The 17,363-nt window shown below is 55.7% G+C and overlaps 2 protein-coding genes across 21 annotated transcripts in view; both read right to left on the minus strand.

Moving 5' to 3' along the window:
* Positions 1-17,363, minus strand: part of LOC308572648 (uncharacterized protein) — a 152,819-nt gene that overhangs the window by 50,102 nt on the left and 85,354 nt on the right. The window lies entirely within an intron of this gene.
* LOC308572661 (uncharacterized protein) overlaps positions 10,865-17,363 on the minus strand; it is a 73,454-nt gene continuing 66,955 nt past the window's right edge. For 4 of the 7 annotated variants that reach the window (XM_081168935.1, XM_081168933.1, XM_081168934.1 and 1 more), the window contains exon 4: positions 10,865-12,547. In XM_081168935.1, the coding sequence (XP_081025061.1) occupies positions 11,214-12,547 (1,334 nt within the window). In that variant the 3' untranslated portion in view covers positions 10,865-11,213. Of the gene's footprint in view, positions 12,548-15,533; positions 15,653-16,091; positions 16,232-17,363 lie in introns of all 7 variants that reach the window. The other 3 variants (XM_081168931.1, XM_081168930.1, XM_081168936.1) reach the window with 2 other exon arrangements.

Raw genomic sequence — 17,363 nt, forward strand, 5'->3', positions numbered from 1 at the left:
CGGGGGCCAGAAGAAGGAGAGGGGAAGAGGGGCTGAGTCTGAGGGAGAAGTGGCTCTGGCCTGAGGAGAATCTCGGGGGCCAGAAGAAGGAGAGGGGAAGAGGGGCTGAGTCGGGGGGAGAAGTGGCTCTGGCCTGAGGAGAATCTCGGGGGCCAGAAGAAGGAGAGGGGAAGAGGGGCTGAGTCGGAGGGAGAAGTGGCTCTGGCCTGAGGAGAATCTCGGGGGCCAGAAGGAGGAGAGGGGAAGAGGGGCTGAGTCGGGGGGAGAAGTGGCTCTGGCCTGAGGAGAATCTCGGGGGCCAGAAGAAGGAGAGGGGGAGAGGGGCTGAGTCTGAGGGAGAAGTGGCTCTGGCCTGAGGAGAATCTCGGGGGCCAGAAGAAGGAGAGGGGAAGAGGGGCTGAGTTGGGGGGAGAAGTGGCTCTGGCCTGAGGAGAATCTCGGGGGCCAGAAGAAGGAGAGGGGAAGAGGGGCTGAGTCGGGGGGAGAAGTGGCTCTGGCCTGAGGAGAATCTCGGGGGCCAGAAGGAGGAGAGGGGAAGAGGGGCTGAGTCGGGAGGAGAAGTGGCTCTGGCCTGAGGAGAATCTCAGGGGCCAGAAGAAGGAGAGGGGAAGAGGGGCTGAGTCGGGGGGAGAAGTGGCTCTGGCCTGAGGAGAATCTCGGGGGCCAGAAGAAGGAGAGGGGAAGAGGGGCTGAGTCGGGGGGAGAAGTGGCTCTGGCCTGAGGAGAATCTCGGGGGCCAGAAGAAGGAGAGGGGAAGAGGGGCTGAGTCTGAGGGAGAAGTGGCTCTGGCCTGAGGAGAATCTCGGGGGCCAGAAGAAGGAGAGGGGAAGAGGGGCTGAGTCAGGGGGGAGAAGTGGCTCTGGCCTGAGGAGAATCTCGGGGGCCAGAAGAAGGAGAGGGGAAGAGGGGCTGAGTCTGAGGGAGAAGTGGCTCTGGCCTGAGGAGAATCTTGGGGGCCAGAAGAAGGAGAGGGGGAGAGGGGCTGAGTCTGAGGGAGAAATGGCTCTGGCCTGAGGAGAATCTCGGGGGCCAGAAGAAGGAGAGGGGAAGAGGGGCTGAGTCGGGGGGAGAAGTGGCTCTGGCCTGAGGAGAATCTCGGGGGCCAGAAGAAGGAGAGGGGAAGAGGGGCTGAGTCGGGGGGAGAAGTGGCTCTGGCCTGAGGAGAATCTCGGGGGCCAGAAGAAGGAGAGGGGAAGAGGGGCTGAGTCGGGGGGAGAAGTGGCTCTGGCCTGAGGAGAATCTCGGGGGCCAGAAGAAGGAGAGGGGAAGAGGGGCTGAGTCGGAGGGAGAAGTGGCTCTGGCCTGAGGAGAATCTCGGGGGCCAGAAGAAGGAGAGGGGAAGAGGGGCTGAGTCGGGAGGGGGAGAAGTGGCTCTGGCCTGAGGAGAATCTCGGGGGCCAGAAGAAGGAGAGGGGAAGAGGGGCTGAGTCTGAGGGAGAAGTGGCTCTGGCCTGAGGAGAATCTCAGGGGCCAGAAGAAGGAGAGGGGAAGAGGGGCTGAGTCGGGGGGGAGAAGTGGCTCTGGCCTGAGGAGAATCTCGGGGGCCAGAAGAAGGAGAGGGGAAGAGGGGCTGAGTCGGGGGGAGAAGTGGCTCTGGCCTGAGGAGAATCTCGGGGGCCAGAAGAAGGAGAGGGGAAGAGGGGCTGAGTCGGGGGGAGAAGTGGCTCTGGCCTGAGGAGAATCTCGGGGGCCAGAAGAAGGAGAGAGGAAGAGGGGCTGAGTCGGGGGGAGAAGTGGCTCTGGCCTGAGGAGAATTTTGGGGGCCAGAAGAAGGAGAGGGGAAGAGGGGCTGAATCGGGGGGAGAAGTGGCTCTGGCCTGAGGAGAATCTCGGGGGCCAGAAGAAGGAGAGGGGAAGAGGGGCTGAGTCTGAGGGAGAAGTGGCTCTGGCCTGAGGAGAATCTCGGGGGCCAGAAGAAGGAGAGGGGAAGAGGGGCTGAGTCGGGGGGAGAAGTGGCTCTGGCCTGAGGAGAATCTCGGGGTCCAGAAGAAGGAGAGGGGAAGAGGGGCTGAGTCTGAGGGAGAAGTGGCTCTGGCCTGAGGAGAATCTCGGGGGCCAGAAGAAGGAGAGGGGAAGAGGGGCTGAGTCTGAGGGAGAAGTGGCTCTGGCCTGAGGAGAATCTCGGGGGCCAGAAGAAGGAGAGGGGAAGAGGGGCTGAGTCTGAGGGAGAAGTGGCTCTGGCCTGAGGAGAATCTCGGGGGCCAGAAGAAGGAGAGGGGAAGAGGGGCTGAGTCGGGGGGAGAAGTGGCTCTGGCCTGAGGAGAATCTCGGGGTCCAGAAGAAGGAGAGGGGAAGAGGGGCTGAGTCGGGGGGAGAAGTGGCTCTGGCCTGAGGAGAATCTCGGGGTCCAGAAGAAGGAGAGGGGAAGAGGGGCTGAGTCTGAGGGAGAAGTGGCTCTGGCCTGAGGAGAATCTCGGGGGCCAGAAGAAGGAGAGGGGAAGAGGGGCTGAGTCGGGGGGGGAGAAGTGGCTCTGGCCTGAGGAGAATCTCGGGGGCCAGAAGAAGGAGAGGGGAAGAGGGGCTGAGTCGGGGGGAGAAGTGGCTCTGGCCTGAGGAGAATCTCGGGGTCCAGAAGAAGGAGAGGGGAAGAGGGGCTGAGTCTGAGGGAGAAGTGGCTCTGGCCTGAGGAGAATCTCGGGGGCCAGAAGAAGGAGAGGGGAAGAGGGGCTGAGTCTGAGGGAGAAGTGGCTCTGGCCTGAGGAGAATCTCGGGGGCCAGAAGAAGGAGAGGGGAAGAGGGGCTGAGTCGGGGGGAGAAGTGGCTCTGGCCTGAGGAGAATCTCGGGGGCCAGAAGAAGGAGAGGGGGAGAGGGGCTGAGTCTGAGGGAGAAGTGGCTCTGGCCTGAGGAGAATCTCGGGGGCCAGAAGAAGGAGAGGGGAAGAGGGGCTGAGTCAGGGGGAGACAGGCTCTGGCCTGAGGAGAATCTCGGGGGCCAGAAGAAGGAGAGGGGAAGAGGGGCTGAGTCTGAGGGAGAAGTGGCTCTGGCCTGAGGAGAATCTCGGGGGCCAGAAGAAGGAGAGGGGAAGAGGGGCTGAGTCTGAGGGAGAAGTGGCTCAGGCCTGAGGAGAATCTCGGGGGCCAGAAGAAGGAGAGGGGAAGAGGGGCTGAGTCGGGGGGAGAAGTGGCTCTGGCCTGAGGAGAATCTCGGGGGCCAGAAGAAGGAGAGGGGAAGAGGGGCTGAGTCTGAGGGAGAAGTGGCTCTGGCCTGAGGAGAATCTCGGGGGCCAGAAGAAGGAGAGGGGAAGAGGGGCTGAGTCGGGGGGGGGGAGAAGTGGCTCTGGCCTGAGGAGAATCTCGGGGGCCAGAAGAAGGAGAGGGGAAGAGGGGCTGAGTCGGGGGGAGAAGTGGCTCTGGCCTGAGGAGAATCTCGGGGTCCAGAAGAAGGAGAGGGGAAGAGGGGCTGAGTCTGAGGGAGAAGTGGCTCTGGCCTGAGGAGAATCTCGGGGGCCAGAAGAAGGAGAGGGGAAGAGGGGCTGAGTCTGAGGGAGAAGTGGCTCTGGCCTGAGGAGAATCTCGGGGTCCAGAAGAAGGAGAGGGGAAGAGGGGCTGAGTCGGGGGGAGAAGTGGCTCTGGCCTGAGGAGAATCTCGGGGGCCAGAAGAAGGAGAGGGGAAGAGGGGCTGAGTCTGAGGGAGAAGTGGCTCTGGCCTGAGGAGAATCTCGGGGGCCAGAAGGAGAGGGGAAGAGGGGCTGAGTCGGGGGGAGAAGTGGCTCTGGCCTGAGGAGAATCTCGGGGGCCAGAAGAAGGAGAGGGGAAGAGGGGCTGAGTCTGAGGGAGAAGTGGCTCTGGCCTGAGGAGAATCTCGGGGGCCAGAAGAAGGAGAGGGGAAGAGGGGCTGAGTCGGGGGGAGAAGTGGCTCTGGCCTGAGGAGAATCTCGGGGGCCAGAAGAAGGAGAGGGGAAGAGGGGCTGAGTCTGAGGGAGAAGTGGCTCTGGCCTGAGGAGAATCTCGGGGGCCAGAAGAAGGAGAGGGGAAGAGGGGCTGAGTCAGGGGGAGACAGGCTCTGGCCTGAGGAGAATCTCGGGGGCCAGAAGAAGTAGAGGGGAAGAGGGGCTGAGTCTGAGGGAGAAGTGGCTCTGGCCTGAGGAGAATCTCGGGGGCCAGAAGAAGGAGAGGGGAAGAGGGGCTGAGTCTGAGGGAGAAGTGGCTCTGGCCTGAGGAGAATCTCGGGGGCCAGAAGAAGGAGAGGGGAAGAGGGGCTGAGTCTGAGGGAGAAGTGGCTCTGGCCTGAGGAGAATCTCGGGGGCCAGAAGAAGGAGAGGGGAAGAGGGGCTGAGTCCGAGGGAGAAGTGGCTCTGGCCTGAGGAGAATCTCGGGGGCAGAAGAAGGAGAGGGGAAGAGGGGCTGAGTCTGAGGGAGAAGTGGCTCTGGCCTGAGGAGAATCTCGGGGGCCAGAAGAAGGAGAGGGGAAGAGGGGCTGAGTCGGGGGGAGAAGTGGCTCTGGCCTGAGGAGAATCTCGGGGGCCAGAAGAAGGAGAGGGGAAGAGGGGCTGAGTCAGGGGGAGACAGGCTCTGGCCTGAGGAGAATCTCGGGGGCCAGAAGAAGGAGAGGGGAAGAGGGGCTGAGTCGGGGGCCAGAAGAAGGAGAGGGGAAGAGGGGCTGAGTCTGAAGGAGAAGTGGCTCTGGCCTGAGGAGACTCTCGGGGGCCAGAAGAAGTAGAGGGGAAGAGGGGCTGAGTCTGAGGGAGAAGTGGCTCTGGCCTGAGGAGAATCTCGGGGGCCAGAAGAAGGAGAGGGGAAGAGGGGCTGAGTCAGGGGGAGACAGGCTCTGGCCTGAGGAGAATCTCGGGGGCCAGAAGAAGGAGAGGGGAAGAGGGGCTGAGTCTGAGGGAGAAGTGGCTCTGGCCTGAGGAGAATCTCGGGGGCCAGAAGAAGGAGAGGGGAAGAGGGGCTGAGTCGGGGGGGGGAGAAGTGGCTCTGGCCTGAGGAGAATCTCGGGGGCCAGAAGAAGGAGAGGGGGAGAGGGGCTGAGTCTGAGGGAGAAGTGGCTCTGGCCTGAGGAGAATCTCGGGGGCCAGAAGAAGGAGAGGGGGAGAGGGGCTGAGTCTGAGGGAGAAGTGGCTCTGGCCTGAAGAGAATCTCGGGGGCCAGAAGAAGGAGAGGGGAAGAGGGGCTGAGTCTGAGGGAGAAGTGGCTCTGGCCTGAGGAGAATTTCGGGGGCCAGAAGAAGGAGAGGGGCTGAGTCTGAGGGAGAAGTGGCTCTGGCCTGAGGAGAATCTCGGGGGCCAGAAGAAGGAGAGGGGGAGAGCGGCTGAGTCTGAGGGAGAAGTGGCTCTGGCCTGAGGAGAATCTCGGGGGCCAGAAGAAGGAGAGGGGAAGAGGGGCTGAGTCTGGGGGAGAAGTGGCTCTGGCCTGAGGAGAATCTCGGGGGCCAGAAGAAGGAGAGGGGAAGAGGGGCTGAGTCTGAGGGAGAAGTGGCTCTGGCCTGAGGAGAATCTCGGGGGCCAGAAGAAGGAGATGGGAAGAGGGGCTGAGTCTGAGGGAGAAGTGGCTCTGGCCTGAGGAGAATCTCGGGGGCCAGAAGAAGGAGAGGGGAAGAGGGGCTGAGCCTGAGGGAGAAGTGGCTCTGGCCTGAGGAGAATCTCGGGGGCCAGAAGAAGGAGAGGGGAAGAGGGGCTGAGTCTGAGGGAGAAGTGGCTCTGGCCTGAGGAGAATCTCGGGGGCCAGAAGAAGGAGAGGGGAAGAGGGGCTGAGTCGGGGGGAGAAGTGGCTCTGGCCTGAGGAGAATCTCGGGGGCCAGAAGAAGGAGAGGGGAAGAGGGGCTGAGTCCGAGGGAGAAGTGGCTCTGGCCTGAGGAGAATCTCGGGGGCCAGAAGAAGGAGAGGGGGAGAGGGGCTGAGTCTGAGGGAGACGTGGCTCTGGCCTGAGGAGAATCTCGGGGGCCAGAAGAAGGAGAGGGGAAGAGGGGCTGAGTCGGGAGGGGGAGAAGTGGCTCTGGCCTGAGGAGAATCTCGGGGGCCAGAAGAAGGAGAGGGGAAGAGGGGCTGAGTCTGAGGGAGAAGTGGCTCTGGCCTGAGGAGAATCTCAGGGGCCAGAAGAAGGAGAGGGGAAGAGGGGCTGAGCCTGAGGGAGAAGTGGCTCTGCCCTGAGGAGAATCTCAGGGGCCAGAAGAAGGAGAGGGGAAGAGGGGCTGAGTCTGAGGGAGAAGTGGCTCTGGCCTGAGGAGAATCTCGGGGGCCAGAAGAAGGAGAGGGGAAGAGGGGCTGAGTCGGGGGGAGAAGTGGCTCTGGCCTGAGGAGAATCTCGGGGGCCAGAAGAAGGAGAGGGGAAGAGGGGCTGAGTCTGAGGGAGAAGTGGCTCTGGCCTGAGGAGAATCTCGGGGGCAGAAGAAGGAGAGGGGAAGAGGGGCTGAGTCTGAGGGAGAAGTGGCTCTGGCCTGAGGAGAATCTCGGGGGCCAGAAGAAGGAGAGGGGAAGAGGGGCTGAGTCGGGGGGAGAAGTGGCTCTGGCCTGAGGAGAATCTCGGGGGCCAGAAGAAGGAGAGGGGAAGAGGGGCTGAGTCTGAGGGAGAAGTGGCTCTGGCCTGAGGAGAATCTCGGGGGCCAGAAGAAGGAGAGGGGAAGAGGGGCTGAGTCGGGGGGAGAAGTGGCTCTGGCCTGAGGAGAATCTCGGGGGCCAGAAGAAGGAGAGGGGAAGAGGGGCTGAGTCAGGGGGAGACAGGCTCTGGCCTGAGGAGAATCTCGGGGGCCAGAAGAAGGAGAGGGGAAGAGGGGCTGAGTCGGGGGCCAGAAGAGGGAGAGGGGAAGAGGGGCTGAGTCTGAGGGAGAAGTGGCTCTGGCCTGAGGAGAATCTCGGGGGCCAGAAGAAGGAGAGGGGAAGAGGGGCTGAGTCAGGGGGAGACAGGCTCTGGCCTGAGGAGAATCTCGGGGGCCAGAAGAAGGAGAGGGGAAGAGGGGCTGAGTCTGAGGGAGAAGTGGCTCTGGCCTGAGGAGAATCTCGGGGGCCAGAAGAAGGAGAGGGGAAGAGGGGCTGAGTCGGGGGGGGGGAGAAGTGGCTCTGGCCTGAGGAGAATCTCGGGGGCCAGAAGAAGGAGAGGGGGAGAGGGGCTGAGTCTGAGGGAGAAGTGGCTCTGGCCTGAGGAGAATCTCGGGGGCCAGAAGAAGGAGAGGGGGAGAGGGGCTGAGTCTGAGGGAGAAGTGGCTCTGGCCTGAAGAGAATCTCGGGGGCCAGAAGAAGGAGAGGGGAAGAGGGGCTGAGTCTGAGGGAGAAGTGGCTCTGGCCTGAGGAGAATCTCGGGGGCCAGAAGAAGGAGAGGGGAAGAGGGGCTGAGTCTGAGGGAGAAGTGGCTCTGGCCTGAGGAGAATTTCGGGGGCCAGAAGAAGGAGAGGGGCTGAGTCTGAGGGAGAAGTGGCTCTGGCCTGAGGAGAATCTCGGGGGCCAGAAGAAGGAGGGGGGAGAGGGGCTGAGTCTGAGGGAGAAGTGGCTCTGGCCTGAGGAGAATCTCGGGGGCCAGAAGAAGGAGAGGGGAAGAGGGGCTGAGTCTGGGGGAGAAGTGGCTCTGGCCTGAGGAGAATCTCGGGGGCCAGAAGAAGGAGAGGGGAAGAGGGGCTGAGTCTGAGGGAGAAGTGGCTCTGGCCTGAGGAGAATCTCGGGGGCCAGAAGAAGGAGATGGGAAGAGGGGGTGAGTCTGAGGGAGAAGTGGCTCTGGCCTGAGGAGAATCTCGGGGGCCAGAAGAAGGAGAGGGGAAGAGGGGCTGAGCCTGAGGGAGAAGTGGCTCTGGCCTGAGGAGAATCTCGGGGGCCAGAAGAAGGAGAGGGGAAGAGGGGCTGAGTCTGAAGGAGAAGTGGCTCTGGCCTGAGGAGAATCTCGGGGGCCAGAAGAAGGAGAGGGGAAGAGGGGCTGAGTCTGAGGGAGAAGTGGCTCTGGCCTGAGGAGAATCTCGGGGGCCAGAAGAAGGAGAGGGGAAGAGGGGCTGAGTCTGAGGGAGAAGTGGCTCTGGCCTGAGGAGAATCTCGGGGGCCAGAAGAAGGAGAGGGGGAGAGGGGCTGAGTCTGAGGGAGAAGTGGCTCTGGCCTGAGGAGAATCTCGGGGGCCAGAAGAAGGAGAGGGGGAGAGGGGCTGAGTCTGAGGGAGAAGTGGCTCTGGCCTGAGGAGAATCTCGGGGGCCAGAAGAAGGAGAGGGGAAGAGGGGCTGAGTCTGAGGGAGAAGTGGCTCTGGCCTGAGGAGAATCTCGGGGGCCAGAAGAAGGAGAGGGGAAGAGGGGCTGAGTCTGAGGGAGAAGTGGCTCTGGCCTGAGGAGAATCTCGGGGGCCAGAAGAAGGAGAGGGGAAGAGGGGCTGAGTCTGAGGGAGAAGTGGCTCTGGCCTGAGGAGAATCTCGGGGGCCAGAAGAAGGAGAGGGGAAGAGGGGCTGAGTCTGAGGGAGAAGTGGCTCTGGCCTGAGGAGAATCTCGGGGGCCAGAAGAAGGAGAGGTGAAGAGGGGCTGAGTCTGAGGGAGAAGTGGCTCTGGCCTGAGGAGAATCTCGGGGGCCAGAAGAAGGAGAGGGGCTGAGTCTGAGGGAGAAGTGGCTCTGGCCTGAGGAGAATCTCGGGGGCCAGAAGAAGGAGGGGGGGAGAGGGGCTGAGTCTGAGGGAGAAGTGGCTCTGGCCTGAGGAGAATCTCGGGGGCCAGAAGAAGGAGAGGGGAAGAGGGGCTGAGTCTGAGGGAGAAGTGGCTCTGGCCTGAGGAGAATCTCGGGGGCCAGAAGAAGGAGAGGGGAAGAGGGGCTGAGTCTGAGGGAGAAGTGGCTCTGGCCTGAGGAGAATCTCGGGGGCCAGAAGAAGGAGAGGGGAAGAGGGGCTGAGTCTGAGGGAGAAGTGGCTCTGGCCTGAGGAGAATCTCGGGGGCCAGAAGAAGGAGAGGGGAAGAGGGGCTGAGTCTGAGGGAGAAGTGGCTCTGGCCTGAGGAGAATCTCGGGGGCCAGAAGAAGGAGAGGGGAAGAGGGGCTGAGTCTGAGGGAGAAGTGGCTCTGGCCTGAGGAGAATCTCGGGGGCCAGAAGAAGGAGAGGGGAAGAGGGGCTGAGCCTGAGGGAGAAGTGGCTCTGGCCTGAGGAGAATCTCGGGGGCCAGAAGAAGGAGAGGGGAAGAGGGGCTGAGTCGGGGGGAGAAGTGGCTCTGGCCTGAGGAGAATCTCGGGGGCCAGAAGAAGGAGAGGGGAAGAGGGGCTGAGTCTGAGGGAGAAGTGGCTCTGGCCTGAGGAGAATCTCGGGGGCCAGAAGAAGGAGAGGGGAAGAGGGGCTGAGTCGGGGGGAGAAGTGGCTCTGGCCTGAGGAGAATCTCGGGGGCCAGAAGAAGGAGAGGGGAAGAGGGGCTGAGTCTGAGGGAGAAGTGGCTCTGGCCTGAGGAGAATCTCGGGGGCCAGAAGAAGGAGAGGGGAAGAGGGGCTGAGTCTGAGGGAGAAGTGGCTCTGGCCTGAGGAGAATCTAGGGGGCCAGAAGGAGAGGGGAAGAGGGGCTGAGTCTGAGGGAGAAGTGGCTCTGGCCTGAGGAGAATCTCGGGGGCCAGAAGAAGGAGAGGGGGAGAGGGGCTGAGTCTGAGGGAGACGTGGCTCTGGCCTGAGGAGAATCTCGGGGGCCAGAAGAAGGAGAGGGGAAGAGGGGCTGAGTCGGGAGGGGGAGAAGTGGCTCTGGCCTGAGGAGAATCTCGGGGGCCAGAAGAAGGAGAGGGGAAGAGGGGCTGAGTCTGAGGGAGAAGTGGCTCTGGCCTGAGGAGAATCTCAGGGGCCAGAAGAAGGAGAGGGGAAGAGGGGCTGAGCCTGAGGGAGAAGTGGCTCTGCCCTGAGGAGAATCTCAGGGGCCAGAAGAAGGAGAGGGGAAGAGGGGCTGAGTCTGAGGGAGAAGTGGCTCTGGCCTGAGGAGAATCTCGGGGGCCAGAAGAAGGAGAGGGGAAGAGGGGCTGAGTCGGGGGGAGAAGTGGCTCTGGCCTGAGGAGAATCTCGGGGGCCAGAAGAAGGAGAGGGGAAGAGGGGCTGAGCCTGAGGGAGAAGTGGCTCTGGCCTGAGGAGAATCTCGGGGGCCAGAAGAAGGAGAGGGGAAGAGGGGCTGAGTCGGGGGGAGAAGTGGCTCTGGCCTGAGGAGAATCTCGGGGGCCAGAAGAAGGAGAGGGGAAGAGGGGCTGAGTCGGGGGGAGAAGTGGCTCTGGCCTGAGGAGAATCTCGGGGGCCAGAAGAAGGAGAGGGGAAGAGGGGCTGAGTCTGAGGGAGAAGTGGCTCTGGCCTGAGGAGAATCTCGGGGGCCAGAAGAAGGAGAGGGGAAGAGGGGCTGAGTCTGAGGGAGAAGTGGCTCTGGCCTGAGGAGAATCTCGGGGGCCAGAAGAAGGAGAGGGGAAGAGGGGCTGAGTCGGGGGGAGCAGTGGCTCTGGCCTGAGGAGAATCTCGGGGGCCAGAAGAAGGAGAGGGGAAGAGGGGCTGAGTCGGGGGGAGCAGTGGCTCTGGCCTGAGGAGAATCTCGGGGGCCAGAAGAAGGAGAGGGGAAGAGGGGCTGAGTCGGGGGGAGAAGTGGCTCTGGCCTGAGGAGAATCCCGGGGGCCAGAAGAAGGAGAGGGGAAGAGGGGCTGAGTCTGAGGGAGAAGTGGCTCTGGCCTGAGGAGAATCTCGGGGGCCAGAAGAAGGAGAGGGGAAGAGGGGCTGAGTCTGAGGGAGAAGTGGCTCTGGCCTGAGGAGAATCTCGGGGGCCAGAAGAAGGAGAGGGGAAGAGGGGCTGAGTCGGGGGGAGCAGTGGCTCTGGCCTGAGGAGAATCTCGGGGGCCAGAAGAAGGAGAGGGGAAGAGGGGCTGAGTCGGGGGGAGCAGTGTCTCTGGCCTGAGGAGAATCTCGGGGGCCAGAAGAAGGAGAGGGGAAGAGGGGCTGAGTCGGGGGGAGCAGTGGCTCTGGCCTGAGAAGCTGGAATGGTGCAGAGGAGGGAGACCAAGGGGATCAAGGCTCTGGAAACCAAGACTTCGGAGAAACGGTTGAGGGAGCTGGGATGGTTATTATGAAGAAAAGGAGATGGAGAAGATGTGATAGACATATCTAAAGGGTTGTGCCATGAAGAGTGAGTAAACTTGGTTTCTCCTACTCTGGTGGAAGGAGGACCCAAACCAATGCATTCAAGATAAAAGTAAGGAAAATCTGATGTAACATCAGGCAGAACTTTCTAATAGCAAGAACTGTTTGACTCTGGAACAAAGAGGTTCAGGTGGTGGTGGACTCTTCTTGAATTGAAGGATTTTAAGCAAAGGTTCGGTGGCCATCTGTTATGAATTATTTTGTTGAATATCCTTCATTGCAGGGGGTTGGAGAAGATGACTCTCACCGTCCAATCCAATGCAACAATTCGATGATTCTTGGGGAATCTGATTCTCCCTGCTGTGAGATCTTTGATGAGAAGTGAGAAAGGACTCCTGACTAAAACACTCTCCACATTCCAAGCATTTATACGGTCTCTCCATTGTATGAATTATTTGATGGGAAATGAGATAGGAGTCCTGACTAAAAGTCCTTCCACATTCCAAGCATTTATATGGGCTCACCCAGGTATGAGTTCTTTGATGGGAAGTGAGACCTGCCTTCTGTGTGAATCTCTTTCCACACTCCAAGCACTGAAATGGTCTCTCCCCTCTATGAATTATCTGATGGGAAGTGAGTTTAGTGCTCTCATTGAAGCTCTTTCCACATTCTGCGCACTGATAAGGTTTTTTATGAATTCTTTGATGGGCAGCAAGGGTGGCACTCTGATTGAAACTCTTTCCACATTCCGAGCACTGAAAAGGTTTTTCCCCTGTATGAATTCTTTGATGGACCGTCAGTAGGTCACTCCGACTGAAACTCTTTCCACATTCCAAGCACCGATAAGGTTTTTCCCCTGTATGAATTCTTTGATGTGAAATGAAGCTGCACCTGTGACTGAAGCACTTTTGACATTCCTCACACTGATATGGTTTCTCCCCTGTATGAATTCTTTCATGAATAATGAGATGACCACTCCGAGTGAAACTCTTTCCACATTCCAAGCACTGATAGGGTTTCTTCCCAATGGGATTTCTTTGATGGGAAGTTGAATGGGAGCTTTGATTGAAGCTCTTTCCACAATCCAAGTATGGAAAAGGTTTCTCCCCTGTATGAATTCTTTGGTGGAAAATGAGGCTGGACCTGTGACTGAAGCTCTTTCCACATTCCAGGCACTGAAAAGGTTTCTCCCGTGTATGAATTCGTTGATGGGAAATGAGCTGGAACTTTTGACTGAAGCTCTTTCCACATTCCAAGCACTGATAAGGCTTCTCCCCTGTATGAAGTCTTTGATGGGTAGTGAGGCTGGACCTGTGACTAAAGCACTTTTGACATTCCTTACACTGATATGGTTTCTCCCCAGTATGAATTCTTTCGTGAATAATGAGATGACCCCTCCGACAGAAGCTCTTCCCACATTCCAAGCACTGGTAGGGTTTCTTCCCAATGGGATTTCTTCGAGGGGAAGTTGAATGGGAGCTTTGACTGAAGCTCTTTCCACATTCCAAATATTTTCTTGGTTTCTCCTCTGTGTGGATTTCATCATGGTCTCCCTTGTCCTCCATTTCCAATTCATCATCCCCTGCAACAAAGAGAGAGATGAATTAGAGGCTCAGCAAGAAATGGAGCCCGCAATTATTGAACATTGCTCATTAATGCTTGTGAGAGAGGAAGAACTGGAGCGAGATAGATGGGGGACTTATTTTAGGGTTCACTGCCTTTGTTGACTGGCATTCAGAGACATCTTTATAGGAACCTGAGATCCCAAAACCCTGGCTCTTTTCTGGGGTGGATTTTGCTTGGCCCAATCATGGAATCTGTTCCATCTCTAATATCAGTTGTCTTTGACAGAAGTGATGACTCCAGGGTGGGGGAGGCTGGCTAGTTTTGGGCTGTCAATACCCTGCCAGTAGAGATTATGTGATGATTTATGACAGCCAGGGCAAAGATACCAGTATCATGCTCTCCCTTTGAAGATTGGGAGATGAATTGGGATGAACCTAACATGCTCTGAAGGCGCCACTTTTCACACTGAGATAAGAAGTTTCTTTTCAGGAATTTTCAACATTAAATACAATGAAAGCCAAACTAAATAAAAATAAAACAGAGAATAAATGGAAAAAGAAACAAACAAATAACAGAAGAAGAGAAAAAGAAAGAAGCCCTCTATCAAGGTTGTATCTTAACCGTTATTCTGGAGCAGAGGAATGGAGCCATGGACAGAAACACTAAGAAACATTCTGTGATGGCAGAGAAAGAACTGGGAGAGAAATGATATTTTGTTCAAACTGAGGTAAACTCAGGGGGAAAAGCCACCAAGCAGCTGGTAAACTTATCTGGAGAGAAAAAAATGGAAGAAGTGGAATGGAAGGACTTTTACGCTTCTGGTCAACACCCACATTCAAGGGTGGCAGTTCTTTAGAACCCCTCTGGGGATTGTGAATAAGTTCAGGCAGAGGGAGGGAGAGAACGAGGCATGTCCTCTCCCGGACGTCTCTGGGAAGAATCAGAGAGACTAAGGTGCATCTAGATGTTGGTTGACCCCATGACTGCCTCCATGGAAGAAGAAATGAAGGGGACGCTGGGAGTGAGTTCTCTGCCAAAGAACCAGCCTCCAGAGCCTTTTTATGAAGCGTGGAAAGAGTCCTGCTTCAATTTGGCTAATTGGATGAAACTAAGAGCCCTCTCTGGACAAGATATGCAACGCAGGCTGCGACTTAACCAGCTGTTGTGTAGGAACTGGAATTTCTGAAGATATTTAAATGGAATTTTAACATGGGAGAACCCCTGCAACAGACTTGAATAGAGAAGGAGAGGGGCAGACTGTTTTATGTTACACTGTTTCCCCCTGTGCTTTCCCTGCCCTCTCCTGATTAATGAAAAGAAGCAAATGTCGAGAATGTGGGACTTTTGGCTGAGGAAAGAGGAGGGCAGATGTTTTTATGTTTTACTGGGAATTTGAAAAAGTCTTACTATGCCTTGCCCTCCTCTGACTAAGGACTGACTGACGGGTCATTCGATTTGTGTTTACAATCATCTCTGTGCATTGTTTGCTGTTTCTGGAGGGAGAAACGCAGGAATTGCAATTTACGACTCTTCAGACTAGCAAGAAGGCAGTCTACTCTGTTACTATGGAAGGAACTCAGGCCATGAAGAGGTTGAGAGGAGTGTGACGCAGCTTGGCATAGAGGTGAAACGGGTGACCTGGAGGTACTGGACCGGATGTGCCTGCTGTGTGTTGGAGAGGGACAGAGACTCTAATGGCTGGGCTGTTTGATAAATTATCCTGTTTGAGAGCCAGATTTATCTGAGGTTGTAATCTCTGTGGACGAATATCTGAAGTGACCTTGGGCAGCATGAGCAGGAACATAAGAGCTGCAGTTAAGCAGCAAAAAAACTGGATCTGAACAAGGAAAATGCGGAGGTACAAGTTGGAAGACAAGAATGAACTCTGAAAAATGGAACTTATTAAAATTCAAGCCAATGTTTAAAGGGAATAATAACCACACCTGTTGTCATTGAACATATATACAGGCTGAGTCTTATTAAGGTTCACTTTTTCTGTATGCAGGGATGTAAAGGAGCAGCTGATGTATAATGATTTTGGTTAATACTAGGGACGCAGGTGGCATTGTGGTCTAAACCACAGAGCCCAGGACTTGCCGATCAGAAGGTTGGCGGTTCGAATCCCCGCGACAGGGTGAGCTCCCATTGCTCAGTCCCTGCTGCTGCCAACCTAGCAGTTCGAAAGCACGTCAAAGTGCAAGTAGAAAAATAGGTACTGCTCCGGCGGGAAGGTAAACGGCGTTTCCGTGCACTGCTCTGGTTCTCCAGAAGCGGCTTAGTCATGCTGGCCACATGACCCGGAAGCTGTACGCCAGCTCCCTCGGCCAATAAAGCTAGATGAGTGCCGCAACCCCAGAGTCAGCCACGACTGGACCTAATGGTCAGGGGTCCCTTTACCTTTAGAGAATGTTATCTAGATATTAACTGAGAACAATAAACAGCAATAGGGGTTCATCTTGGACATATCTTATACTTGGAATGGAAAGCCTGTTTGGGAAAATTATATGAAACTAAATTAATTGGTTTGCAATTGATTTGCAGCAATTTGGAAGAACAAGAAAAAATAAATGAAAGAAGTGGAAATGGAAGGACTTTTCTTCTTAAATCAAGGTGGGACATCATGGCCAACAGGAGATAGGATTGGGTACAAATTAATGAACATATAATAAGTAAAGGATTATTGATTATTATCCAGATAAGAAACATTTGTTATACTGGACTGGAGGAAGAATTTTCTTGATAGCTAGTGATAATAACAACTGGACTTTTTGCGTAGAAAGCAAAATGAACGAACTTGAGGTGTCTGGGATTGATGATTGAGAAAAGACCGCCTAGCAGATTGAGGAACAGCTGGGCACTGTCTTGCAATGCAGCTGGATATTATCCTGGAGTGAATGAATACTTTGAACCATCTGAATATACAGTACATAATGGGCAGCGGGAGAATGGGAAGTCTCTATTTATTTCCTTTATTTCTGTCTTCCTTTTTCAATGATACTTACTGTAGCTTTACTCCATTTTTTTTTTGTTAGTTCTCTTTTTGTCCTTGTTTTATTTCGTATCTCTACGCTGGTCTGATGAGGATATTCACAGAAAGCTGCTGTATTACTGATGAAGGACTCTGCGGGAGACAGGGAAGGGATCATCTCCCAGGGAAGGAGGTTGGGAGAAGAAAGGGACGTTCCCTGGTGAGAGCTGGAAGCGTCGATAAGGGTTAAGATCTACCACTGGTAGAGGGCACTGTATTTTATTTTTCTTCTCGCTCACTCTCCCGTTTTCTGTTTTTTCTTTCTCTCTTTGTTACTGTTCTTTTCTTCTCTATGTTTATATAGATTAGTTGGTTTTTAATTCTATTGAAAACTTACAACAACAACAAGCTACTTCACTTTCCCTAACCACTCTGAAACCTACATTTAGAAGGGACTGGGCAGTTCAGACCAGCCTGATCCTTGTTTAAAAAGGCTGTAGGTGGGGCTGTCAAAATCCATCAAAATCTGGGAGGTTCGTCACATATATATGTATGGAATTTCAAAACATATTGATCCAGCGGGGAGCCTTACCAAGAGAGGCCATGATTCCACAATTATCACCTATTATTCTCCTCTATGACTTCTGTATGCAGAGCTTTCTGGTCAGGGTCCAGCAACGCCCACTCCTCACCCAGGAATCGAACAATGATGCCTTCAAAGCCCAGTGAACTCTAAGAAGAAAAAGAGAGAGAAAGGTCCTCCTCATAGCCAGTATAAAGATTATCTACTATGAACTGATTTGTTGCTTCCCACCTGTGCTGTTTTAATGGGATTGTTTTGCTGCACATTGTAAGTATGGGTGCTCCTTTTAACATCTTACTGGAATTATTTTGTGTTTTGTTGTGTACGTTAGGCCAACTTCAAGAGGCATATGGGGACCCAAGGTGGAGAGGGTGGGGAAAGCCCAGTATTGCAACAGATGGAGCTGGTTAGGCAGAGGTCAGCAACCTTTTTCAGCCGTGGGCCTGTCCACTGTCCCTCAGACCTTGTGGGGGGCTGGACTATATTTTGAAGGGGAAATATGAACAAATTCCTAAGCCCCACAAATAACCCAGAGATGCATTTTAAATAAAAGCACACATTCTACTCATGTAAAAACATGCTGATTCCCAGACTGTCCATGGGCTGGATTGAGAAGGCAATTGGGCCGGATCCGGCCCCCGGCCTCAGTTTGCCTACCCATGTGGTTAGGTGTATCCTGGCCACGGTTTTTTATGAACTGGAAACTGGTGGGAAGCATATTTTAGTATTTCTACTATTTAGAAAAATAAAACAGAAACTACTGTTAAATAATGCTAGCGACGTTCAGAAGGAAAAATAAGGGGAGGGGGCTGTTCCTTATTCTCAGCAATGGAACACCTCAGAAGGTGGTGGACTCTCCTGCCATGGAGGTTTTTAAAACGTCATGGATGCTATAATTGAAATGGCTATATTACCGTGGTTTTGACTAGATGTCCCTCAGGGTCCCTTCCAACCCCACAATTCTATTAAAGTCTCCTTTGCTGAGTGCGCTGCCAGGTTACCAGACGTCCCTGTTTCCCGGGGACAGTCCCCAGATTTACAAATCAGTCCCCATACAAAATCCGTTGAAGTTGAAAAGTGTTCCCGGAGTAATTGACAAAAATCTGGTAACCTTAACTCTACGTGGAGCTGCCTTTGAAGAGGACTGGGAGACCGGTCCAAAATGTAGCAGCCAGATTACGGGCTGAGCTCCCGCGCTTTATTTATGGCATCTCTATCCCCCCCCCCCTTTTCTCCAAGGAGATCCAGGGGGCATCCATGGGTCTATCCAGGGACGTCTTT

This window comes from Podarcis bocagei (assembly GCF_964188305.1).
Source record: "Podarcis bocagei genome assembly, chromosome: 13".
Lineage (NCBI taxonomy): Eukaryota > Metazoa > Chordata > Lepidosauria > Squamata > Lacertidae > Podarcis > Podarcis bocagei.